Genomic DNA, 27,764 nt, shown 5'->3' with positions numbered 1-27,764 from the left:
TGTGGTCTGGGGCTTTCTCACTGTTGGCCTTGCGAGCCCTATTGATACTTCGGGGCCTCATCTCGCTCTGAGATGGCAAAGGAGCTGCAGTTTCCTGTGTCAGAGAGTAAGTACCAGAAATGAGTGAGTATGAGAGGGAGCTAGTTCGCTGTCTGCTGACAACTCGCGCCTTTCCGATGCCATCAACGGTCTACTCTGTAGGCTAGGGGTCTCACTGCAGCAGGCTGAATTCCAGACCAGCTGTCCTCTTATACTGGGCAATCAGCCTTTGGCATGGCAACTCCATCCTGACTCATGAGACTGCGAGACGAAGAGCACCATTTTGCAGCCAGGTAAAGTACATAGGTATTAAACAGTTCTCTGCACAGGGATGACTTAAAGAGAGAAAAGCTTTTCAAGTGAGCTTTTGATCTGACAGGTTCGGCATGACTGAGAGTGCTTGTTTAATTATTGTGGCAATGCACAAAAGGAGACCTGCCGCGCAGTCGGTCCCATCTCCAAAGGCTCTTAACTTCATGGGACCCCTGCAAAGACCTAGGTCCCCCACTCGCTAGTGGGTAAACCTCATTGAGTAAATAATGTGTACGATTGCGCTGCACGTCCCATTGGAAATACTGAGACTTAAGCTAACCAAAATTCATTTTATCCATTTATTTCAAGGGTCTTAGTCAGAACTTTGACTGAATACCAGTTGGGTAGATGAATGCTCAAGCTTCCTGACATACTGTGGTTGAATTCTTGGGGATAATTTTCACCCCCTTTCTTGCTAATGTAGGGTGACCACTTACACGTCACCCCCCCCAAAAAAAAGAGGATACAGATTTGCATAAAGTGTGCATGTATAGTTTATATGCAGTGCTATTTTTCTAGAAAAGAGGTGCTGGAGCTCACCATGAACTCCTCCCTTGTTTTCTTATAACGGCAATGGCGCCTAGCTGAGAGGTGCCAGAACTGAGTTCTGGTGAGTTCTGGCTGAAGAAAAGCCCTGTTTATATGTATAAATGGAGATTCAGAAATATGATAATCTAATACATCTCACCATAGCTTGGAGGACTATGTCCAGGTGACCTGTATGCTTCCTCAGTCTGCTGCCCATGTGCCAACTGCATTGCTATCTTAGTTGGCTAGAGCATGGTGCTGTTAATGCCAAGGTTGCAGGTTCGATTCTCATATGAGAAAACTACATATTCCTGCATTGCAGGAGATTGGGTTAGATGATCCTCAGGGTCCCTTCCAACTCTACAATTCTATGATTCTACGATCAAGGCTATTGTTCTCTCTTCTTATGCTTCTTTATCTTTAAGCTTGACTCGGACCAGACAGCCCTACAAACAGGGGGTTGTCTCCTGAAGTTCTTCCAATGCAGGACTCTCCTTTGTAAAGTAAGAACACATTGTCACCCTATCAGAATGACCTGAGGTCTCAAAAACAGATGACAGCACAAGCCTGGGAATGCTTGTTTGGAAGGAAACCCAACTAAAAGGCCACTGCTCCCATATACATGTGCATAGACTTTGATAAACTCATAGAGGATAAATCTGTTCATGTCTGTTACCCATCTTGGCAAACAATGGCTTTTTTGGGTTCAGAAGCAGTATGGTCACCAGGCGCTGGGAACAGACGGTGGAATATCGCCAACTCCAGCATGCCCTGCTTATCTGGCTGGCCACATCTAAAGGAAGGAGGCTAGGCTAGGCTAGACCTGTGTGTGAGCAAGGAAGCCAGTTCTTACATTCTGATTCTTATCTCTTTGAAATCGGTACTCATTTTACAAATGAGCCATGGGCTCAGTTCTTTGAGGAACAGAAGTTTTGTTCACACCTCTCCTCTCTTCATAAAACAAGTTCCACTAATGCTTGTGGGTATCATGCTTTCATGTAAAGAAAATGGTAGGGCATGTGTATAAATAAATTATACTGTATATATATAATTGTATTGGATATTATAATGGGTTGGGGGCTTCTGAATGATCTCTCAATAATTCTATTCCCACCACCCGACCTATGAAATTCGTTGTAAAAAGAGATGGTTAAGGAGGTCAAACCAATTCAACAAGGTTAGCCTTGTAGATTCCATTTTGTTGGAATGCTGGGCTTTTGAGTAACTAAGGAGATGGCCAAGTGTTTGTTGCCCTGGAAACAAATGGTAAGAGATCCTTTTAGAAAGGATCGCCTGGCTGGATATTATGTCAACAGATCAGCGTTTGTGAATGAAATAAATACGCTGGAGTCCTGGACCTAAGTCCAAAAGGGACACAGACATGACTTGCTCCCTGTGAGAATACAGCTCTTAGCAGTGTTGAACCAGGCATTCTGAGTCAGCCTTTGATTGTGAAATCTTCCACTGCAAGTTTAAATGTCATCACTGCTGATTAGTCTGTAATTACTGAGAAATGCAACCAGGAAAGGAGATATATGAACATCAGCCTAATAGATGGAGTAATGTCATCTTCTGATAACCTGGGGTCAAGGGAAAACCCAAGGAAAGTATGGGCCATAGTATTTTGCTGTTTAACATGTGTGTGTGTGTGTGTGTGTGTGTGTGTGTGTGTGTGTGTGTGTGTGTTTGTGTGTGTGAAGCCCCTTCCACAGAGAATAGAGCTGCACCAAGACATTTTGTTGCCCAAGGCAAAGAGCAGACTGACGCTGTCACCTCATTCAATTTAGAGAAGGGAACTGGACTGGCAGATAAATCTTACTTCTACACCGACAGTGGAACAGCCAGCAGAGCTGAAAAGGCTGAGTAGAGTCCCAGCTCTGATCTTCAACAGAAGGGAATGGACAGAGGATTAAAGAGGAATAGCCAGGAGGGCTGTGGCCCCCTTGCACCTGCCACCTGAGGCAATTGCCTCATGCTGCCTAATGGTAGGACTGGTCCCTAGCAAATAAACATGCAGGGCTTTTTCTCAGTCAGAACTCAGTTTTGGCACCTCTCAGGTGGGTTCCATTGCCACTCTAAGAGAATGAGGGAGGTGTTCATGGTGAATTCTAGAAAAATAGCACTGGGAATATGTATGCTTGCTGTTGAGACTCCATCTTGATTGCCACTTTTTCTCCATCAGTGTTTCACTCTGCAGTCATGAAGACCAGCCCTCCAGCACTGCTCTACATTCTGTCAATCTTGATGGCATTCACCGATATGTCTGCACCATGTTGGCAGTCTGCCCCATCTGGGCCTTCTCCAGGTAAGCAGCAGTGACACTGATGTTGGAAGAATGGCTCTGCCTCATTACAACAGCTTCTACTGTGTTCCCCCATAAATCCATTTCATATTAAGCTCCTGTTATGTACTGAAGTTCTCACCCTGGACCAGCAGGGGGATACTGTAGATAATTTTCACTCAGGTCCACATATGCAAATAAGGGATTGAAAATGATGTTCAGTGATTGGATAGTTACAGAAAATGGTTACTGTTGCATTCTAGTGGAGCTCTATATAAGCAGGCTGGCTGAACCCTTCAGTTCAGTTCTGTTCTGGCCTGTGAATAAACAAGAGCTGTTTGAAGAATCGCTGTGTCGGCTGATATGTTCACCCACAACTTAACAGCTACAAATGTTTAAAAACAAAACACATTTTTTTAAAATTTAACTAGCTATAGAACATGTATTTTCTCTCAAAATATACATTTCAAAACCTATTTTGATATCCCTTTTTGAACTGAAAACTGAGTTGCAGCCTTCAGAAAAGTGAGCTGGATAGCTTTATTCCAATCCACACGCTGGCCAGGGAAGTGAGGATCAGACTGATTTGTATCAGAATATGCAAAGAGTGGTTTCTTTAGGTTTCCCCAAATGTGCCTGAAAGCAGGCCCCGAAATTCTCTGCCATGCACTGAAGTTCCACAGCAGGAGTTCTTCAGCAGTCCAGTTAATGTGGGAAGGGTTTCCTTGAAGGTGGAAAAGCCCCAAACACCCCACCATAGTAATAAAATTCATTGCATATAGCCAAAGGCCTTTGCAAACATCACCTAATTCATTCTGCAGAATTAACAACTGACAATATATGATGTACATCAATAGCATTCAAAAATACGTCATTGATAAAATCCATATCTACTATATTCACTGCTCATGTAACTAAGCTCCATAAAAGCCATTAATAAAATGCATTTTAAAAAATGTGCATGTGATTTCTTGGCACCTGTGACAAATGACAGCACCATATAATAAGTTCTATAAAACTGGTTTATCTAATAATCACTCTGTCACAATCTTGTTAGATGTTTGATCCACCCACTGTAGAAAGATGAATGCTAACCATTTTTCTCATGGGTCAGCATATAATGGGCAGAATAATAAACTGTGAGTTGTATCACCATATAATATAATTGGAGCCAAAGTAACATTTGGGCTTCTGTTGTGGCATGCATATATTATCTCCCTTGCAAGATACATGAATGGAATTATTTTGAAGGCAAGTCCTGTGAACACCCTAAGTAATTGGAGGAAGGTTACTGTCTGAGTATAATGTGCCCTCATATACAGCCCCTCCAGGCTTGTGTGGGGTTTTGCAGATGTATGTTGCAAAATGTCATTGAAACAATAATATTGCATTAGTGGTGGCATTATGCAGAACCGTCTACACATCATTCCAATTTATTCATTTTTGTTCAACACTTCCCTAGGGTTACCACATCTGGAAGGTCCCTCTTATAGTGTGACTCTCTTGGCTGTGTGTATATGAATAAAAGCCAGTCTCCTCTTGCAGCTGGAGTTGGGAATACATAGAAGCCTGATATGCTCTCTGTGAAAATCCAAAGCAGTAGCTTTGGTGACCACCAGAACCCTAATGGGGGACCGAGAGCTGCTGAAGTGTTAATACTCTGAACCTTATGCTCAGTTTGTATGTATGTGTAAATACATATATATATACATATACCATGAAGAAGCCACAGGCTCCCAAGGAAACCATACCCAAGAGTTGCACAGAGACCCCGACTTCCATTACTGCTTAGAGATTGGGGTGCATGTAGCACCATATCATAAATAGATGAAATTGTTGTACATGTCTCTAACAAGCCCTTTTGAGAAGCATATTGTTGCACACCACCCCAATCTCTGAGCAGTGTGCTCACCCAGAGTTTGTGTTTCTTCTTGGATTGAGGCATAGTGGAGACTGTGGGGTCTTTATGATATACGGTTTATTTGCACAAATATACAACCTGAGCCTATGATGGAAGGGTCTCACAGCATTAGCACCCCCAGTGGCAGAGGAAGGGGGTGCAGGGGGTGTGGACCGCCCAAGGTGTCATCACTGAGGGGGGGTGACAAAATGAGTTTTAAAAGGGGGGGGGGCTCACAAACTTTTTAGGAGTGATGTGGTGGGCTTAGGCACCTGCAGGTTCCACACTGCCTGAAACGGCAGCATGGGACTTACGTCTGCCTACTGCCTCTCCCTCAGTCGCCCTACAGCTGAGGGGGAGCTGGCAGAGAGGCTCCAAGCATTGGAGAGGCTCACCCCACCCCCATGGGCAGATCGCCCGGCCCCCAGCTGCAGGACATGCCCCTGAACCAGGCACCCGAGTGGCTAGCTACGCTGCTCAGCACCACCAGAGAGTCTTGTTTCTCCCATAGCTGCAGCCTTGGATTCAAACAGAAATCAAATGTTGCTCAGGCTTGCTGCTCTGCTTCTGGCTCACATCACTGCCACTCAATTCCAGACTCTGGCTTCATCTTTCTAACTATCTCTGAGTTGAAGGAGGGACCCCACCCATTTGCCATCTCATACAGAACTCCTTTGCTTTGTTTCCCTGAATGGCCCATAACCCGGGCTATCACCCCAACAGGAAGCTAGCCTGGCTATATTTTAACACCAGGGGTTAGGAGGGACTCTACATACAGCCTACTTCCTCCTGCCCCCCCCCCCGGGGGGGGGAAACCCACCTCATAACAATGTTAAAAACAGTTTTCAGTGGGCAAAGACAAGGGAATTCTGGTTGGAAAAGATGGTGCCCTTGCCTGTATTCAAGGTCCAGGTGGGCCACAAAGGTCAGCCAAAGGCAAATGGGATGCCCCAAAATGAAAGTAATTCTCTGAGCTTGTGTGAAACCATTCTTATACTCCCCAAACAGAATAACCTATCTTAGTATTTTTCACAGAGCATCAAATGAAACTCCATGCTATTTAGCCTCACCTTTTCATTAACAGATTCCTCGAGTCTCAGCTGCTTTTATGACTCAGTGGAGATTCTCTCTTGCACTTGGATCCCGATGAAAAATATCACTGAAAAACAATGTCAGCTCGGGGTTCGACTTGAGTCAACGTGAGTAATGAGTGAAATATATTTATGAATGATAAAGAACAGCCTTGTTGGTCTATTAGGACTATTGTCCTCTCTTCGGTCTTTGTTTTTAAGGATCATATGCTGCCTTTTAGCTCATGCCCCTTCTGCACTATGCATTTAAAACAGTATCGTAACACTCTAAACTTCAATTACTTCCCCCAAGGAATTTTGGGTTCTGTGATTTGTAAAGGGTGTTGAGAGTTGTTAGGAGTCTCCTTTTCCTATTCCTCTTACAGGGACATGGGTGGCGCTGTAGTCTAAACCACTAAGCCTCTTGTGCTTGCCGATCAGAAGGTTGGCGATTCAAATCCCTGTGACAAGGTGAGCTCCCGTTGCTCTGTCCCAGCTCCTGCCCAAAAGTGCTCCTGCCCAAAAGTGCAAGTAGATAAATAGGTACTGCTCCAGCAGGAAGCTAAAGGGCATTTCCGTATGCTGCTCTGGTTTGGCAGAAGCGGCTTAGTCATGCTGGCCACATGACCTAGAAAAACTGTCTGTGGACAAACACCGGCTCCCTCAGCCTGTAAAGCAAGATGAGTGCCTCAACCCCATAGTCATCTGCAATTGGACTTAACTGTCAGGGGCAGTGGCAGAGGAACCCTCTCCAGCACCCGGGGCAGCGCAGCCCGTACAGACTGAGCATGTGCGGCATCCCGTGCGGACTGCGCATGTGCGGCAACTGTACAGGATGCCGCACATGCACAGTCCGTATGGGCTGCCACTCGCTTGCAGCAGCCCGTACAGTCACCATGCGAAAGCAGCAGCCCGTAAGGATGCCTGTACGGTGAGCGAGAGTGGTGATGCGAGCGAGAGCGATGGTGAGCGAGAGCTACAGTGGCTTAACAATCGATCCCTCTTCCCAGGGAACTCTGGGGATTTTAGTTCTGTGAGGGGAATCTTACCAATTCTCAGCACCCTTAACAAACTACAGTTCCCAGGATTCTTTGGGGAAAGCTAGGACTGTTCAAACTAATATGATACTGGTTTAAATGTGTGGTGCAGATAGAGCCAAAGAAGACTGTTACTGCAAAGAATATTTACAGTATGTTTGCCTCTGAAAGTTATTGCAGTATTCTGTGCTACTCCACCTGTTTGAGGAAATGTTCCAGCTTGTTTTGAATATCCCTTATCATTTGCTCTGTGCTTTTAGTACTTTTAAGGACAGCTGGAATCTGGAAAAGCATATTGGGAGATAGCAGCTCCTCCCTAACCTCTAAGAATTCATTAGCACTTGACTTGGTTCATCACACATAATGGTTTATTGCCTGACAACAAGAGCATGTCAAGGCTTGCATACGTGAGCAAGCCATAGCAGGAATGGCTTGGTTGCTATGATTCACGTCTTGGTTAACCTCGCAATTGGGCTACTGTAATGCACAATGCCCTGCCTTACAATAATAATAATAATAATAATAATAATAATAATAATAATAATAGATTATTTATACCCCGCCCATCTGCCTGAGTTTCCCCACTCAGCTCCCAATCAAGTGTTAAAAACAATACAGCATTAAATATTTAAAACTTCCCTAAACAGGGCTGCCTTCAGATGTCTTTTAAAGATAGGATAGCTGCTTATTTCCTTCACATCTGAAGGGAGGGCATTCCACAGGGCGGGCACCACTACCAAGAAGCCCTCTGTCTGGTTCCTGTAACCTCACTTTTCGCAATGAGGGAACTGCCAGAAGGCGCTCGGCGCTGGATCTCAGTGTCCGGGCTGAACAATGGGGGTGGAGACACTCCTTCAGGTATATAGGACTGAGGCCGTTTAGGGCTTTAAAGGTCAGCAGCAACACTTTGAATTGTGCTTGGAAATGTACTGGAAGCAAATGCAGATCTCTCAGGACCAGTGTTATGTGGTCCCAGTGGCCACTCCCAGTCACCAGTCTAGCTGCCACATTCTGGATTAATTGCAGTTTCTGGGTCACCTTCAAAGGTAGCCCCACGTAGAGCGCATTGCAGTAGTCCAAGCGGGATATAACTAGAATGTATGAAACAGCCACCAAACATGAAGCTTGAGGAGCAGAGCACCTCACAGGAATTGTTTCTTACAGGTCTGACAGGTACAAAGGACCGGAGACATGTCAACTGCAAGGTATAGCCAACAGGAGCTGTGAGCTGAACGTTTTGGTGGGTAATCTAATAAGAAAATGCTAGCTAACGAGGAGAAGCTGTTTGTTGCTCTCATTATAATTGTTTGAAAATACATTTGCTGCAATAATATAGAATTTCAAGTGCCCCTAGATCAGGGGTCAACAAACTTTTTCAGCAGGGGGCCAGTCCACTGTCCCTCAGACCTTGTGGGGGGTCCGGACTATATTTTGAAGAGAGAAAAAAATGAATGAATTCCTATGCCCCACAAATAACCCAGAGATGCATTTTAAATAAAAGGACACATTCTACTCATGTAAAAACACGCTGTTTCCCAGACTGTCTGTGGGCCGAATTTAGAAAGCGATTGGGCCAGATCTGGCCCCCCCGGGCCTTAGTTTGCCTACCCATGCCCTAGACAAACTTGGCCCTCCAGATGTTTTGAGACTACAACTCCCATCATCCCTAGCTAACAGGACCAGTGGTCAGGGATGATGGGAGTTGTAGTCCCAAAACATCTGGAGGGCCGGGTTTGCCTATGCCTGCCCTAGATTCTGCTACAATTTTAGTCTGTTTTCCCTTTGTGAGCAGCTGTGCCATAAAGTTGAAATTTCTGCCCCAGCAGCAGAGAATAGCTCAAAATTATTTACTGTTAAGATGTAGGGAACCAGAGGTTATACCACCATTACTCCTCTCTCCATGCTGTTTTGGTTATCTCCTTCTTCCTTGGAAGGGGGAGGAAAAAGGGGCAGCATTCCTCTGATACTCCTCCTACATCAGGTGCAGGGAACCCCTGGCTCTCCAGATGTTTCCAAACTGCAAAACCCATCATCCCTGGCCATTGGCCATGCTTGGTGAGGCTGATGGGAGTTGTAGTTTAGCAACATCAGGAGTGCCAAAGATTCCCCACAGCTGCCTCACACCATTCTTCTATGGATATATCTCTACAGCCTGAAAACTAATCTAATAGCCCTAGGATATGTGTTTTATTTTTTATTTATCTGTTACATGCATATGCTGCCTTTCTGCAATGAGAGCAGTCCTTAAGGGGCCTTACAATCACAATCCATAAAATTACTAAAGAGTACAAAGTGTTTAATGTCATAATAAAGCAACTCACCATTGAATGATGATGATGATGATGATTAACTTCATGATGAACCTAATTTGCCCTTTCCAAAATAATGCACAAACTGAAATGGGACAGCTCACCTGTCTAGAGCATGGTGCTGGTAATGCCAAGGTTGCAGGCTCAATCCCAATATGGGACAGATGCATATTTCTGCATTGCAGGGGGTTGGACTAGATGATCCTGAGGGTCCCTTCCAGCTCTAAAATTCTTTGATTCTATACATGTATTCATGAAAATTACACTATATTATAGGAAACTGCTTTGTAAAAATGTGCATGTTAGGCAAAATTACGTATTAAAATGTGTGTCTTAGGATAAATTCACACTAAAGTGCTGATTAATTTTCATAAAGGCTTTTTTGGGGGTGGGGAGGAAAGCGATATGGAAATGTGGAGAACTGAACTGGGAAAGTGAGAAACAGAGAGAGAGAGAAACCAAAACTGACACGTTCACCCATTGCTACTTCCAGTTACAATTTGTGAAGCTGGGTGGTGGGGTGAGCAGGTGTGGCACAGCTGTCAGGAATTTTTGACTCACCAGCTGATGGGTTCAAATTATAGATACTAGCCTTTCCAACTATTATTTCCAACATCCCTAATGATAGTATAACTGATCATGATCACAATAATGCTTTTATTTGTCTTCAGAAATTTGACATGACTATTACACACGCTATTCTTGTGGAAGTGTATTGCCATACTGGGCAGAACTGGACGTGGATGCAGAATCAAAGGATGTGTCCTTTTCAGAACCGTGAGTTTAAAGTGCCTACATTTCTTGATGCGATGCACTGTGCCATCTTTTTGGACCATATAACAAGTTTCCTTCCAGATGTTGCTGGACTACAGCTCCCCTCGTCCCATGCTAGCTCAGACGGATGGGAGTTTGAGTCCATCAACATCTAGAGGGTACCATGTTGACTACTCTGATATCATGCCTTTACCTATTCACTGCACCTGAGCTCCCATTTGACAGCTTCTACACAGCCAGTTTGTTGTTCAGCTGTGGATAATAGGACATGAGTTCATCTCAGGGCAAATAATCTTGCCTGGATGGAAGCCATTGTGATGCTTCACAATCCATTGTAATGCACAGGCACCCACTGGGCAGCTATAACCCCAAACTGTCCTTGAAACCCAATCCCAAATATATATTCACACACACAACCAAGGCTGTGCCCTGCCTTGGTTCACATGATCAAATCTGGGGATTGAGCTCTATGCATCTACCCTCAGCCCCTTTGTTCCAGCTTTGATCCTCCTTTGCACAGACCAGAAACCATGGTTACATGAAAACTGGGAACTATGGTTAATAGCTTCCAAACAATCCAGATCTAGAAACCAGCTTTGTACCAGGGTATAAAAGTTGGTTTTCAAATTCTGGCTTGTTTAGAAGCCAATAGCCGTACTTCTCCAATTAGCACATAACAAGAAGCCATTGTTTTACTGCAGGTTCTGGGTTTGTTTCATTACTTGGGTGGTGGAAGGAGTAAAGTGGCAGCAACTGGACTATGTGTGGGTGCAAGTTAGTTGTGCAGATCCCTGTAGAAGGGCTGTAACCCATTGGTATAGCATAGAGCTTGGATGCAGAAGGTCACATCTCCAAATAGAACTGGGAGAGACACTTGCCTGAAAGCCAAACCACTGCCAATCAGTGTGGAAAATACTGAGCTAAGTGGACCAATAGTCTGTCTCAGACTAAGGCTGCTCTCTGTGTTCCTGTATTATTAAACCAGGATTTGATTGTGTGAATGCAGTTGCTGTTTGTGTACCTTCATAAGGAGAGAGACACGTGGCAAGCAACAGCCCCATGCACCTAAACCCTACTGATCGATGAATCATTAGCATCATAGAATTTTAGAGTTGGAAAGGACCCAGAAGACCATCTCATCCAACCTCCTGCAATGCAGGAATCACAACTAAAGAACCCATGGCAGATGGCCACCCCTCCTCTGTTTAAAAGCCTCCAATGAACAAGAGTCCACCACCTTCCAAGTAGCACCAAAATAAGGTTGCAAAGAAGAGATGCTTTATTTGTAACTAACTTGGCATTAGCAGTCATCAAGGTCAGGAAAGGACAATGTGTGTGTACCAAGTCCATATAACTTAGAATGGGCCAAAGATAAGAGTAGGGCTGAGCCCAACCACATCTTCCCTCTTGTCATTTCATGTAGTATCTTATCCTGCCATCAGATCTCCTGTTCTTGGGTGTCAAACTGACAGTAAATGAGACAGACCAGATACCATGGCCAGGGTGGAGGAACTTCTGGTTATCAGCCACAACAAACCCAATAAACTTACTCCTGTTATGGCTGTGACTCCTTTAAGATGGACTCCAGTGGCCCCTAGACACGCAACATGGTGTTTTTCTTTATCTCATTGTAATTCTATCTGCTGTCCACCACCCTGCTGTGTTTTTTAAAAAATAAAAATGTGGTCTATAAATTATTTTCATAAATAAACATTAAGTCAAAAGGGAGAGCAATGTAAATGGTAAACGTCTCTCTCTACCACCCCCTTCCCCTATAGCTGTTACAGCTGTGACTCCTGCAAAGGGACCCACCCCCAACAGAAACAGAGGGAGTGTGGCATTGGTTCCTGACTGTACAGCAACAAACACTTGGTTATTTCAGTTCCCCTACCTGCAAAGAGGGGACGCGGGTGGCACTGTGGGTAAAACATCAATGCCTAGGACTAGCCGATCGTCAGGTCGGTGGTTCGAATCCCCGTGGCAGGGTGCGCTCCCGTTGCTCGGTCCCAGCACCTGCCAACCTAGCAGTTTGAAAGCACCCCCGGGTGCAAGTAGATAAATAGGGACTGCTTACTAGCGGGAAGTTAAACGGCGTTTCCATGTGCTGCGCTGGCTCACCAGATGCAGCTTGTCACGCTGGCCACGTGACCCAGAAGTGTCTGCGGACAGCGCTGGCCCCAGGCCTCTTAAGTGAGATGGGCGCACAACCCTAGAGTCGGACACGACTGGCCCGTACGGGCAGGGGTACCTTTACCTTTACCTTTACCTTTACCTGCAAAGATGTTCCATTTATTGTTCCTCCAGTAGTGAGTGACAGGTGTAAGTTAGATGGGAGGACAATGTGGTTTGTCTCACTGCAGGCATTGTAGCTGTGATCAGGGGCGGGGGAAGGGGGTGCAGTAGGGGCAGTTCTCTCTGGGTGTCACCACTGAGGGGCATGGCAAAATGCCGGGTGGCACTCACCGTGGGACCTGTAGCGTGCCTTATCCACACATCTCTCCTGGGAGAGACGTGGTGGCTTGGGCGAGCGCAGGCTCCCCGCTGCCCAAATGGTCCGCCCGCCACCTCCCCTCAGCTGTAGGGTGGCTGAGTGGGAGGAGGCCCCTTGGGGGCCCTGCGGAGTGCCCTGCCCTGGTTCGCTCCTCCCCACTGGCAGCTGGCCCCACCTGGGCTTGCTCCACCACTGGCTGTGATTTTCTATCTGTGAGACAGTCATGTAGGGAAGAGTGGAACAAGGCCCGTTTTCACCGAGAGATTGAGGCTTACTGCTACAACAGACTGTGCTACAAGGATTGGGAAACTGTGGACTCCAACTTCCATCATCCCAAACCAAGATAGCCAATGACTGAGTATTATGAATATTGTAACTTAACAACATATGGAGTGCCGTAGGTTCATTCAGTTCAGCTTGCATTTTAATGCAAGCCTACCCAAAACAAGGGAAGTAATAGTACCGTTCTATCCTGCCTTAGACCACACCTGGAGTACTGTGTCTAGTTTTGGGCGCCACCATTTATGAGGGATATTGACATGCTTGAACATCTACAGAGGAGGGCAACCAAGATTATAAAGGGTCTAGAAACCAAGACTTGTGAGGGAGGTTGAGGGAGCTGAGTATGTTTAGCCTGGGAAAGAGGAGACTGAGAGGGGAGCCATTTTAAAATATCTACAGGGTGTCACATGGAGGATAGAGCAAGCTTGTTTTCTCATTTCTTCAGGAGCTAGGACTTGAATCAGTGGCTTCAAGTTACAAGAAAGGTGATTCCGAATAAACATAGGAAGAACTTTCTGATGGTATGAGCTGTTGGACAGTAGAATGGACTCCCATGGGAGGAGGTGGACTCTCCTTCCTTGAAGGTCTTTAAGCAAAGGTTGAATGGTCATCTGTCATGTATGATCTAGTTGAGAGTCATGCATTGTAGGAGATTGGACTAGTTGACCCAGAGGTCCCTTCCAACTCTACAATTCTATGTTTCTATGATTCTGTGTAGCAAACCTTAGAAATTTGTACTTCTCCACATTTTGAGATGCAGTTCTCAACCCCCTAGAAATGCATTAAACTATGTATATTAGTAGGAAAGGTGCATAAAAACACATTAAAAAGAGTATATTTTATAGTCTTAGCAAACTGCTTTAAGGTTTCATTTACAGTTAAGTGATATACAATTTTTTCTTAAATTGCATGCGTGTTTGAAAATAACACAAAATGCATTGTATTGGGGAAACTGCAAAAATGTATGTATTAGGGGAAATTGTATGTGGCAATGCGTACTGTATCGTAGGAGAAATGCACACTTAATTGCTAGCAGATTTTCGTGAGGAGGATTTTTTTCTAATGCAAATTGACGTGGAACTGTTTTGAGCTGAGTTGAAGATTAGAAAAAGGAGAAACTGAGAAGAACTGAAATTGAAAGATTCATCCATCGCTACCTTTGGCTAAGGCACACAGTAGAGGCTTAAAATGCTGTATTTTATGTTGTGATTTGCATGCTGTTCTATACACTAGAGAGTCTTCACCTGGTGCACATTACCTGTTGGATTTCCCTGCCCCTGCACCCCCCCGAACTGTCAGTCATGAAGGTGTCATCTGCACGTGTGCAATGCCTGTCTCAAATGCACACACGTCAGCTTAACTGCCAAGCGGGTGTGGCTCAAGTTTTCCTTTCAGATTGAAGCTGGTTTCAGAGAAAAGGCACCAAACAACATCATTTCTCGAGAAGCGACAGGATAGCTCTGTGTTGCGGGTAACTTCATGTGTAGACAGATTCAAAAGTCAGCAGTGGAAGAGCACTGGAACCACAGCAAATGTTAATGTGTACCCAGCTCAGCAGTTTTGTTGTTAATGTTACCTGCTGGTCCTCTCTTGTTGTCTTTAGTTCAACTGCGGTCTCCTTGCAACGTCCAAATGGAAAATGACGAGACGCTTTCCTACAATTTAACTTGGAAGCTCTGTGCTCTCTCACATTATTTCAAAAATGAGGTGGAGTACCAAATACGATATAAAAAAATAGATCCTAGCAAGGTGAGTGTGAAGAGACATCTATATGGATGGTAAAGATTTGATCTGGTTTATTCTTTTGTAGAAGACAGGAGTGCCTGGGAAGACAGGAGTGCCTGGCGTGCTCTGGTCCATGGGGTCACGAAGAGTCAGACACGACTAAACGACTAAACAACAACAACAATTCTTTTGTAGTCCACTTTCCTTTCCTTTCCTTGGACCCAGAAAGCCATTTTAATACAAGATCCAAAACAATAAAGTGATACATTTTAGAGGTGCAGCAGAAATGCTACCTTCTCTTGAGAAAGCAGGGGCACCAACTATACCTTCCACCCCCTCAATATTGGTGGGTAGGGGACTGACACCCCCCCCCCAATTTTGAGGGGGCTGACATCTCCTGCCACAGCCAGGCACCCTCTGCGTTCCTCAGCCCCTACCTGGGAGCTCAGGAGCTGGGTGGGGGCTGGAACGAGCAAAGGCAAAGATCGCCCTCCATGTGTCCTGCCCCCACCCGGCACATGCTGGGCGACATCATGTGACACGTCACATGGCTGGGGCCCCTCAATGTGGGGGGCAAGTCGGTGCCCCTGTGAGAAAGTGAAGTATTTATTGGTTAGCTGCCCATACCTTTTGTCTTAGAAGTTAAGTAGAAGGTCAAAGAAGTCAGGCTCTCGTGCCTCAATCAGTTGATCATCCCTAACGGAACAGATCAGGATAATCACTGAGTGTGTGTCCATATAGAGATTAAGGAATTGTTGGGCAGATCCCAGTACAATACCTCAAGGAACACCTCTCTCCATATGAACCCACCCGGATCCTGAGATCATCATCTGAGGCCCTTCTATGAGTGCCTCCACTTTGAGAGGTCTGGAGGGTGGCAACACGAGAACGGGAGTTTTCTGCAGTGGCTCCCCATTTGTGGAATGCTCTCCCCAGGGAGATTTGCTTCGCACCTTAATTATACACTTTGAGGTGCCAGGCAAAAACGTCCCCCTTCAACCAGGCTTTGGGCTGAGTGACATCCAATGCCCTTTTAAATGTGTCATGGAAGGAGGGGATTATTGGTTTGTTGCTGTTTTTATATTTATCATGTATTTTGCAGTTTGTATAGTGTATTTTTATGTTGTGAAGCACCCTGAGATCGACGGATGCTATACAAATTTAATGTAGTAGTAGTAGTAGTAATGGATACAGCATTTGGGACTTCGTCATTTAGAGAAAGGTGAACTAGAGGAGATACGGTAGAGGTATATAAAAACTCTGCTTGGTGCAAAAAAAAAAGTGGATTGTGAAAAGTTTCTCTGCCCTCTAATAACATTAGAATTTGGGAACATCCAATGAAGCTGATTGTTGGAAGATTCATAATTACTAAATAAAATACTTATTTACAGAGTGCATAATTATACTACGGAATTCAGTCCCAAGAAGTAGTAGTGATGGCCACCAACTTAGATTACTTTAAGGGAGGCTTAGATAAGTTCATGGAGGATAAAGCAATCAGTGGCTACTACCGATGAACTACATCCACTGCCAGATGAGAACAGAATGCTGGACTAGATGGGTTCTTCTTACGTTCTTCTTACGCTCTTCTTACGTTCTTCTTACGCTCTTCTAGAGGGCAGCAATGCACAAACATGTTGTGTATAATCAAGGAGTGCACACAGTCTGAAATCATTCCCCACCTTTGACTCCATCTTGCAGGCTTACATAATCGTCTCCAATATTCAGGATCAGAGGTGGATGAAATTTGAGACTCTTTCTCCTGACACGATGTATGAGGCCGCTGTTCGTGTGAAGGTAATAAAGAGCACGACTCTTTACAATAGCATATGGAGCAAATGGAGCATGCCTGTAACATGGACGACTCATAAAGGTAAGGCTCACAGAACAAAACCTGTAGGATACTTGAAAAATGGGACAGATAAGGACCCCAAGGCCTTTATAAATTTGGGGGTGGGGTGGACTTAGTGTCAAACAGGCTCTGAGCATGTAATCAGGGGTGTATCTATGTACTGGAGCACGGGGTGGAAATCTTCAAGAAAAGAATATACTTTCCACCCTGGCTAGATCTACACAGCTATTTAAAAAATGCTATGAAAACACTTTGGGGGAAAAAACTTTTTAAACTTCTCACAATGGAAAATATTGAGTTGAGATTTCAGTTCTGCAACGCCATCTGTTGCCTCTGTGATATAACACACTTATAACGTTGTAATTTGACTAATGTAGCTGTCAGTGTAAAAACATCTTGCATTATCAGAGGCCTTTGCACATACAGCCTGCCACTCTAGGAATGAGCAAATCGGGCTATTTTTAGCTGATGTTAATTTCACATGAGATCACCCATAAGTCTGTTCAGTCTCATTCAGACATTAATTTAAGATACTGCATTTTTTAAAAAAACTGTATGAAGATTCACGCTTAAAAGTGTAATTTTATACATTTCCCCCCACCCTTCAGAGTATGCATTTCCAAACCTTTTTTGATCCTTGTAGGTTGCAGGCCTGAGCATACTTACTACAGCAAGGTTGTCTACATGGGGCCCCTGAGTCTCCCCTTGCTGAAATTAAGTATTAAAAAAAAAAAACCCTTCTGTGGTTGCCCATAAAATAGGATGCAGCAGTCAGGGGTGATGAGAGTTGTAGTCCAGCAACATTGGCAGGCCACAGGTCCCCCATTCCTATTCTAAAGGTACTGTTTTTAGGCCCGTCTCTTTTTTTTTTCTTGTTGTACATATCTGCTTTTAATCTGGAAGCCATCATGGGACACTTTAGAGGTTATCAAGGTGTGTGTTCTCAAGGGGAGAGCAACAAAAGAAAAGTGCAAATGTTATTTGCTATTAATTATTCAAGGCAGCACTAAAAAAGTGCTTCAGCCACCCATATATAAATATTCCCTTCCACTTTTTTTGTTGAATGGAGACCAACACTTGCAGGGGTGCATTGAGTTGCACACCCTTAAATCCATGCACTCCATCTGAGGATGAAGGCTGAGCCAAAATTTCCCAGAAAACATTTTTTCTTTTCTTTTTTTAAATAATTTTTATTAAATTTCCATTTTAACAACCCAATCAAATCACGTTAAGTATTCCGAATTATACAAATACATATCATATAGTCCAAATATTCTGCCAAATTTCAAATTTTAAATTCAGAAAACATTTTTTTCAGAGGAAAATTCTGAGATTGTGCTCTCTCTTTTCTAACCCCTTAGAGAAAATAATGCCACTTTGCAGAACTTTTTCTGAATATTCTCCACTGTAGGGGTGTGTGTGTGTGCGTGTGTGTGTGTGTGTGTGTGTGTGAATGCCAACCATTCCACCTCCCTTCTTCCTTCACAATTCCCTGGAATGACAATAGTCTGGGACACTGTGGAGGTTGTAGGAAAGGGGCTAGCCTGACAACACAGTTGCAGCACCACATTCAAAAAGAATCTTAGGAAACAAGCACTGCTAAGAACCAACCCTGGGTTGGTGAATTTCTCCCACACCTGGAGAAATTCTGTATCTCTGCACACCAATAGGGTGGATAATTTTAAGAGGCAATTTGTATACACCTGTTCCTTTGGTTCAGATGGGAATCAACTGTCTTCAATGAATGGCTAATTCCTCCTCTTTGTAGGGGATGCATCGTCTCCAAGTCTGCTCCTGACAGTTCTTCTCACCCTTTTGGGGAGTCTCGTCTTCATCTTCCTCTTCTTCATCGCCATTTTCCTGAGGGGCAAATCGCCGGCATCAAAACGGTAACAGGGAACAGAGATCTTGCTTCCATACTCTGCCATCCAGGGACACTAACCATGTTTCCTTAGCCAACAGCTAAACTGTGATAATGGTCACTTCTGCATGTGCTGGGAATGAGGTGGTAGAATGGGCTGTAGCTTCTGACTGCAGCTGGAAGAATCCACTTTTAATGATACTTGATGTAAGCACTTCCTAAGCAGAAAATTAGCTGAGCAAGGAAAGGACTCATCTTGAACCTTTCTCCCCTAGGCTTTAGTTTTCTTCGTGCAAGGAGTTTTCTTCTGAAGGGGAATCTTCAGACATGATACCCACACACACCTGCAGTCTGAAAGAGTACAGTCTGTCTTCTCCACTGCCTCGTGTTTCTACCGCTGAACTCTGCTGAATGGGCAGAACCAGCCTGAAAAATGGCATCAGGGTTTTCTCTGGATTTTTGAGACCTAAGTCAGAAATCTCACATGGTTCCCAGTCATCCAAATCCTCTGTTTCTGTTGTTGTTGTTGTTGCTGCTGCTGAGGAGGAGGAGGAGGAGGAGGAGGAGGAGGAATGATGTGTCCTTAGATTTCATGCAGGACACAGGTGGCACTGTGCTCTAAACCACTGAGCCTCTTCTTGGGCTTGCTGATTAGAAGGTTGGTGGTTTGAATCCGCACAACGGGGTGAGCTTCCATTGCTCTGAGCTCCTGCCAACCTAGCAGTTTGAAAGTACACCAGTTCAAGTAGATAAATAGGTACCACTGTGGCAGGAAAGTAAACTGTGTTTCCATGCACTCTGGTTTCTGTCACGGCATTCCGTTACACCAGAAGTGGTTTAGCCATGCTGGCCACATGGCCTGGAAAGCTGTCTGTGGACAAACGCCGGCTCCCTGGGCCTGAGAGCAAGATGAGTATCGCAACCCCATAGTCGCCTTCGACTGGACTCAACTCTTCCAGGGGTATTTTACCTTTCTTTTACCTACTAGGCAAAGGCTTTATGTTGCTGTTAATACCCTTTTTGCCTTTTTTCAATTGAACAAATTACATTTTTTTATTATTTAATTGTTAAATTTGTATACTGCCCTATACTTGTAGATCTCAGAGCGGTTCACAACATAAAATTACAATATAAAACACCCACTAATAAAAATAAGAACGAAGACAACCTAATAATCCCCCCTTCCACAAGATGTCTAAAAGGGCATCAGATGTCCATCAACCAAAGGCCTGGTTAAAGAGCTGCCAAACATCCACATGACTAGTCCACCACCCTCCTCCATTCCTGGCTATGCTTAGTTGTACTGTTGTCCAAACCCATATTCCCTTTGCACCCTTCTCACCCTAAACTCTGTTTGCTTTAGCTTAAGGAAGGTGCTGAAGATCCATTTGCCAGACCCTGCTGAGTTCTTCCCGTCTCTCACTTCTGTCCATGGAGGAGATATCCAGGTAAGGTGGACTTGGAGGTTGAGGGGGTAAGGAGATGGAGGACAAGACTGCTGCCTATAATTTGGGATGGATAGTTTTTGCTTATCTTAAGCTTCTCATTTATCCAACATGAAGTGCAGCTTGCAACATTTCACTTTGCATGTTTTTTTGTGTGGTGCAGCAAAGACTCTCAGTCCCTCCTATTGTAGTATTTGTATTCAATCTGATTTTTGTTTGTCTGAAGGTTGCTATTGGTAGATTTAGACAAGTCACAATCCACACAAATATTGCATATCTGTGGTAGGGATTAATCCATCAATTTCATATTTTTTTTCTCCGTTTCATATTTTTCCAGTCTTATGTTGAGTTTGCCACATTCCCACATTGGTGCTATTGAAAAAAATAGTCATCGCAAAAAATAATAATAGTGTGCATTTCTCCTGATATACTGACGTTTATGTACAATTTCCCTTAACATAATGCATTTTTGTACACATTATTTGCATGGAGAACTGCATCTCAAAAATCAGAGAAGTGTGAATGTTGAAGGAGGGAGCTGCTTTTCAGCCCACATGTTGTTTCAAGGAAGTGCAAATTTGGTAGAGTCATGTGAAAATGCAAACTTAAACACATTTCTTCCCCTCCAGTTTTAGCCCTTATTGTAAGTAGCATGACCAAAATCGTTGCTATTACCGTATTTATTTGCTGACATATTTTTAAACCACCCTGCATCAGTTAGAAATCAGGGTATTATACAAAAAGAGACAGCTCACCTGTCAAAATGGGTCCTGCCAACTGGATCCAGTTCCCCAGCCCTGGATTAAAGATCAGGGGAAGGTATTCTGTATGAGTTCAATTTATTGAACTACGTGAATGGAACACTCACCAACTTCTGCTTGTTTCTTTGATGGTGGCATCGCAGCTGTTTGAACGTTACCCTTTGTTTTCTTTTTGTGCTTCCCCACTAAAACCAACAGAAGTGGCTCTCCTCGCCAGCGCCCATGTCTTCCTTCTACCTGGCTGCAGCAGTTCCGGATGTTTCTGTGCTTGAGGTGATGCAGAAAGGCAATCAAGAGCCTTGCCTCCTCCTTCCCAAGGAACATCCTACTAATACGGATGCACCAGAGACTAGCGGACATTCTTCATCCAGCTGCTTTACCAACCGGGGCTATTTTTTCTTCCACACCGATGATTCCCTCGAGATTGAGCCCTGCAAGGTGTATTTCACCTACAACCCTCTTACTCAAGAGATCAGTGGCAGTGAGGACAGCGACCCTGACTCCTACAAAGTGCTCCATGAAACTTGGGACAACCGGTCGCCGCCACCTGCCTACAGCATCATGGCAGACCAGGAGAGTGAGTCTTTTCTGCAAGAAGCAAAGGTCCCAAACCAGAAGATTGGAGGTTGTCCAAGGACTCTTCCATCAGCAGAGAGCTTCCCTGTGACATCAGAAGTGAAACAGGATGAGAACAAAGAAGGGAGTGAGGCCATTGCTCACCCCCACAAGTCTCTGGAAAAGGACTTTTCATGTGTCTGGGAGCCATCTGGCAGCAATACTGATGGAACAGAAGCAATTGGAAGGGTAGACCCTTCTACAGGCTCTGTGGAAGACAATAGGGCTGCATTTCCCCAGCCTATAATTCAGAACTCAGGCCAAGCCAATGATCTCTGCAGAGCTGCATCTTCCAGCCAGGTGCTGAGCTCTTCGGAGGCCTACCTCACCCTGAGGGATCTTCAGGGCCATTATGGCCATCACTCGGTCTGAACTCTGAACCGGCCCTGAAAGCAAAAAAGCATCAACACCATCAGTTAAACATCATCAAAGAAAATGAAAGGGAACATAAGGCTTTTAACAGGCAATGGGACTTACATTTTATCTCTCCTCTCCCCCTCTCATTATGCAATAGTGACCCCCACCCTGTAGTGTTGGGAAGCCAGGAGACCAACAGAGCCCCACCCTTACAATAAAGATATTCTTATTCTTATTCTTATTCTCTTACAGCTTCACTGGATGCTACTGCAGTATAAGGAGGTTTTGAGGTGCTGTAAGGGGTGGGTTTAGGGGGGGGCTAGCTGTAAGGGGGAGGGGGTTGTGAGTTATAAGGGGGCGGTGAGCAAAGAGGGCAGGGGTATACCCCCTAGTAACTAATGAAAATGGTAATAGGAACCAGATTTATGACATGGGGTGGGAAGCATATGGCTGCATTTTATCTTGAAAGTGGTTACCCAAAACTTATAAATGGAGCCCATTGTCATCTGTTAATCCATTTTCTTGAATAAATTCTTGAATTTTGGGAGCATGTGATATGCCACTGAGGCATGTCTTTCCCACAGAAACCTCTGCCTTCTCCACGTGGTACACCCTACTATGGATAACATGGACAATGGCATTCTTGTGCCCATTAGGAAGCAAAGATCCTACCTTGGTACAGTGGTGCCTTGGTTCTTGAACTCAATCCGTTCTGGAAGTCCGTTCAATTTCCAAAACATTCGCAAACCAAGGCGTGGCTTCTGATTGGCTGATGGGCCCCAAAAACAATGCCGACAACCAAAACGGACATTCAGCTTCCAAAAAATGTTCACAAACCGGAACGCTTACTTCTGGGTTTGCAGCATTCAGGAGCCGATTTGTTTGGAAACCAAGCAGTTTGGGAACCAAGGTATAAGGTAGTGAATTGTTGTCTAGAGGTCTAAAAGAATCCTATAAGTCTATGAAGCTCCAGTGGAACAGCACGTGCCCAGTAAATTGTTGCTCAGGGATGTAACTGAAAATTTTCTGGTGCTTTTTATTATATGGGTTTATACCTTATTGCTACTATGAAAGAATCTGATGCACTGAAGATGTGAGGTGCATTACCTTCTGCTGGTCTATAAAATCTTCTGTAATTCCATATGTTAAAAACAGATGAACATAGTTTACTGAAGTCATCGCAGCATTTTAGCTAAGAGTATTGAGTTGTATTTGAGTAGACCCACTGAAATGAATGAACCTAAGTTCGTCGTGTGTATTAAGTGGGTCTTCTCTGAGTAGGACTAGCATGGGATACAACCCATTATTTGTATCTTGGCTAGTTGTTGTAAATTGCTTTCAATGTTTGATTAATTGGGGTTACCTTTCTTTTTGCAATTTAAGCTTCGTTACAGCAAAGGGAAAGGGCTTACTTCTAGTAATAACTTGTTTAGCTTTTGAATACGACAACTTTGAAATAATCCCACTTTCACCCCAATTGTTGATTTTAAATTTTCCCTTGCTGGATGTGCATATGCCATTGATGTTCATTATAACAAGATCCCAAAATTTAATGAGCCATTTTCTTAGATGTAGGGCATCTTTTGCAGCAGTCAGCATATCGCGGTTGTGCTACCAGGACCGTGTGAAAGAGTAATGTTCCTTTGTCTCTAGGCACTGCTTCCTTTAAAAAAAAAAAAATCCCTTTAGGGTTTAGAGGCAAATGAAGGTCCAGAATCTTCTTGATCATCTACAGAATGTGGATCCGGTAGCTTCTTGCTCAGAATCTAGTTTGGTTTGTGTGTGTTGTATAGTGCTTGGAGGCTGCTACAAGACAGCACTATGGGCTACAAATGTGAGGCAGAAATTCCATAGATTAAAAGTTTTGTTAAGCCTACGCAGATGCTTGTTGAATACTGCAATGCATACGCAGACTGTCCAGAAGCATTCGGTTGCAAGCTGGCAGGATGAAGCAGGAACAAGACGCTGCTACTAGTAACTTGGTTACTTAGAGGTTTATTACTTACAGCAGACTCACAAGTTACTATATACAAGATACAGACACGGATCTTAACTCTCTCTCTGAACAAACGCCAACAAACTCTCAAATAACCACTGACCAACCAACCAACCAACACAGGAAAGCCATAAGTCACCATGCCTATATGGGTGACCTTATGCAATAGCAGAGTTGTATCCAAGGTTCTATATCACTAGGCAGAATAACTCCCCCTGCTCAGTCTTCCAGGCCTTCGGCCTACTCCTTAATTGCTTCTCTGGGAAGCTGCACGTAGGCAAAGTCCCAACACCCTCTCACAGCTTCCCACAGGGTCGCTTAACTGGCCCACTCAGTCGGTTCCCATGCGCCGCACTAAACCGGTGCAGAGCAGGGACCGCCTTCTGCGATTCTGGCCAGCTTTCCATTGGCTGCAGGAAGCTCCTACAGCCAATGGGAAGCTGGCCTCCTCCACGCTGGAAGGAGCGTCAGAAGTAGCATTTGCGCATGTGTGCGTACGCGCGCACACACTCCAGCACACCGTGGCGTCTGCGGGACCGTGAACCGGCCCAAGCCACAAAAACTTTGCCAGCCCCGGTGTATGTGATAAAGTGTAACCATACCAGGGTGAAGGCATCTTCTTCTATTTGTCCCCGTGTCAGTTTCAGTTTGTTGTATTTTTAATCTTTGTTGGAAGCCACCCAGAGTGGCTGGGGAAACCCAGCCAGATGAGTGGGGTACAAATAATAAATTATTGTTGTTGTTGTTGGTTGGTTGAAACACCAGAGAGTTACCTGGCTGAGGCTGCATTTCTAAATGTACTTACTAAGGAGTAAGCTCTGTTGGATACAGCAGGATTTACTTTTGAGTAAATATGCACAGAACTGCACTGTGGAGCAGACCTGGCCCTAATCATGGGCAGGCTAATCCTATGCATGCTTGCTCTGAGGTAAGTCCCATTTGACTTCAAATGGCACTTTCCCCCCACAGAGGAAGCTGCCATATCAGATCAGACCCTTAGTCCATCTAGTTCACTATGACTGGCAGAGGCTCTCCAGTATTTGCTACAGAGGGTCTTTCCTTTGCTCTGCTTTGCATGCAAGGCTCCACCACTGAGTTTCAGTCTCTTCCTCTTGACCTTTGGGTCCAGACACGAAGCTGAATGAGTCAAACGACTACAGTTGAAGTGATTCAAAGGTTGATGATTCAAATTGAGAACATGACACTGTAATTGAAACAAAGGCATTTAGTCACTTTTATTTTTACTGCCGATGAAGTGTAGTTTCTTGTAGTTTCTTAACAGCCTGTAAATCTTACTTCTGTTTTTCGCTCTCTTCATTATAGTGCTTTTGATGTACTGTGTTGATTATTTTGATGGTTACGCTCTTAGTTACTTTGAGTCCCTTTTGCAGAAGAAAAGCAGACTGGAGAATATTCTAAATGCACTTACAACGGGACCATGTGTTCCATGTTTGAACACAGGAAACATTTTCACAGCAAAAGCCAATCTAATTTCCCATTTCAACTGGAATATTCTAGTGATGTCGCTCTGCCTTGCAGGACAAAATATCCCTCTTTCATTTGATTATGATAAGATTATTACAGAGCAGTACAGCTCATAGCCTGTGCCAGTGAAAAATCATCTTAATTGATATAGCCCATTCCATTGTTTCCCTTGCTTGAGGAAATAATCGCATAATTAACAGAGATGATGGGTGAATCATCTCACATAAATAGATACAGATCTGCACCTGTGCCTGAAACCAAAACCATTTGACATGCTTTCTCCCTGCTTTGAGGAACACATACTACCATCACCATGATGCAGCACAGAGATACTACTTTTACCATGATGCAGTGGAAGGGTAGATGGCAAAAGACTACCCTGGCGTGGCTGCTGTGATGGCCATTTTCAGTGATTGCAATGTATTCTTTTTTCTTCTTCATCGTCTCTTTCTTCACTTGTGACAAGAATCAAGAAATATCAGAAAATGAATTCCTTCCACTTAAAATTTTCCAGAAATATGTAAGGATGGAATGAGCATTTAAGGAACCTCTCCAGTATTCTATAAAAAAAAATTCCATTTAAAAACAGAAAGAAACGTGCTTATATAAATGTGCTGAAGTTAGGATTTTAGATCATAAGCTCCTTGGGGCAAAAACTTGTCCTCTGTAAGGCAATATGCATGCCAATGGCACCTTCTCTCTCCCTCTCATATCTTTTAATTCTATTGATCATATAGGAAAGCCAAAACATCTACATAGTTATATTAGATGCCTGTTACGTAAAATTTTGTCAGGCGAGGGAGAATTTATTGGGCGTGAATCTTATGATGGGGAAAATATTGCACCAAAGAGTTTGTCCTGGTTATAGAACAGGAAACCACAAAATACCAACGCATTTCTGTGCTGCCACCTCTGCAGCCGTGCATTGGTGGGTGGTTCGCCTGCTAATATTGTGCTTGCCACAGTGTGAGGCTAACCTCAGTTGTTTCCTATGCTCTTTGTTCTAAAAACAGGAAGTGTGTGTCAACACATTTAATTTTTGATGGTACTGCTCTAATAACAAGCACACACTGTGTACAGACAGGTTTGTTTGTTTGTTTGCTTCCTTGCTTGCTTCCCATTATCAATAATTGGTTGGCTAGAATGCCAAACCATAGTTCAGCACAGGGCCGGATTTAGGTTTGATGAGGCCCTAAGCTACTGAAGGTAATGGGGGCCTTTATATGTCCAGCTGTCCTTTGTCAACAACAAATTGTCACTGTTTTTTGTGTTGAATATATGCTATATGGTTATGTATGTACCTAATAGGTATCTAAAGCCATTTGCGCATAACAAAATATGTATTTTATCAAAGTAATTATTGAACTGAAATACAATTAAGAAAAAGTATATTAATAGTGAAATTGGGGGGGGGGCAAGAGAGTGGGGCCCTAAGTAGTAGTAGTAGTAGTAATAGTAGTAGTAGTAGTAGTAGTAGTAATTTATTATTTATACTCCGCCCATCTGGCTGGGTTTCCCCAACGACTCTGGGCAGCTTCCAACAAAATATTAAAATACAATAGTCTATTAAACATTAAAAGCTTCCCTAAACAGGGCTGCCTTCAAATGTCTTCTAAAAGTCTGGTAGTTGTTTTTCTCTTTGACATCTGGTGGGAGGGCATTCCACAGGGTGGGTGCCACTGCCGAGAAGGCCCTCTGCCTGGTTCCCTGTAACTTGGCTTCTCGCAATGAAGGAACCACCAGAAGACCCTCAGCACTGGACCTCAGTGTCCAGGCAGAATGATAGGGGTGGAGACACACCTTCAGGTATACTGGACCGAGGCCGTATACCTATAGCTTGTTTAGCTTATACGTAAATCCGGCAGTGGGCGTTCATTTGCACACTAGAGGTGATAAAAAGAACCATTGATCATATCTTAGTGGAGTTCTTTAATAACCCTGTAGGGGGCTTACCTCTCTCTCAGCTGTAAAGTTGACTGTGATATTGGGCCATTCAGTCTCTCAGAGATGTTGCATGGATAAAATGAGGGAGCGGGGCATCAATGTGTGCTACCCTAAGCTCCTCAGAGGAACAATGGGATGCAAATGTAACAAATAATAAAATTCCTGTATTCAAACAAGATTGCATTTATTGTGCTAATTTCAGAACGGTTGGTTAGAGGGCAGCTCTCACATGCCACACTGTATCTTATGATGCTTGCGATATATCTGCATTTCCATAATGGCTGGAAATCCATTTTGACTCTCTTGGCTCTCCTCAAAAAACCTCAAAGGGGAGCTACTACCCCGCTTCACAAAACAATTCCTTTCAGGATGCTTTGCTTGGGAGCCATGGAAGTGAAACGGACTTGGCACTAGGGTTAAGGGAAGAGATTCACTTAGCTTCTCATTTTTCTCGTCTCTCCATATTGCCACATCAGTTTGCAATTTTCTAAAAAACACACCCTCATAAAAATTCATCATCTCTCCTAATGTACACATTTTTGAAAAGCAATTTCCCCTAACATAAAGCATTTCTGTGGTTTTTTTCACTAATATGTTCCATTTTCATGCACGCTCTCCCCTGGGATGGGTGTTTTTGTACGCATTACTTGGCTGAAGAACTGCTTTGCAAAATTCAGATACGTGTGAATTTCAACGGAAG

The 27,764-nt window shown here is 44.1% G+C and overlaps 1 protein-coding gene across 3 annotated transcripts; it reads left to right on the top strand.

Moving 5' to 3' along the window:
• The first annotated feature begins 37 nt into the window (after positions 1 to 37).
• On the top strand, positions 38 to 27,240 carry IL2RB (interleukin 2 receptor subunit beta). 3 transcript variants are annotated; one of them, XM_083462332.1, is made up of 10 exons: positions 38 to 106; positions 3,062 to 3,184; positions 6,145 to 6,259; positions 8,332 to 8,407; positions 10,148 to 10,253; positions 14,627 to 14,772; positions 16,450 to 16,621; positions 18,369 to 18,489; positions 19,825 to 19,909; positions 20,866 to 27,240. In XM_083462332.1, exons 1-10 carry the CDS (start codon positions 73 to 75, stop codon positions 21,652 to 21,654), a joined length of 1,767 nt encoding a protein of 588 aa, XP_083318458.1. In that variant the 5' UTR covers positions 38 to 72; the 3' UTR covers positions 21,655 to 27,240. The 3 variants fall into 3 exon arrangements, with proteins under 3 accessions (XP_083318458.1, XP_083318459.1, XP_083318460.1); XM_083462333.1 differs by having other exon boundaries at positions 88 to 332; XM_083462334.1 differs by lacking the exon at positions 38 to 106 and adding an exon at positions 2,939 to 2,980.
• The last annotated feature ends 524 nt before the right edge of the window (positions 27,241 to 27,764 follow it).

Source organism: Podarcis liolepis (assembly GCF_965112155.1).
Source record: "Podarcis liolepis genome assembly, chromosome: 10".
In the NCBI taxonomy this organism is placed as follows: domain Eukaryota; kingdom Metazoa; phylum Chordata; class Lepidosauria; order Squamata; family Lacertidae; genus Podarcis; species Podarcis liolepis.
This window is presented reverse-complemented; position numbering and strand designations above follow the sequence as displayed.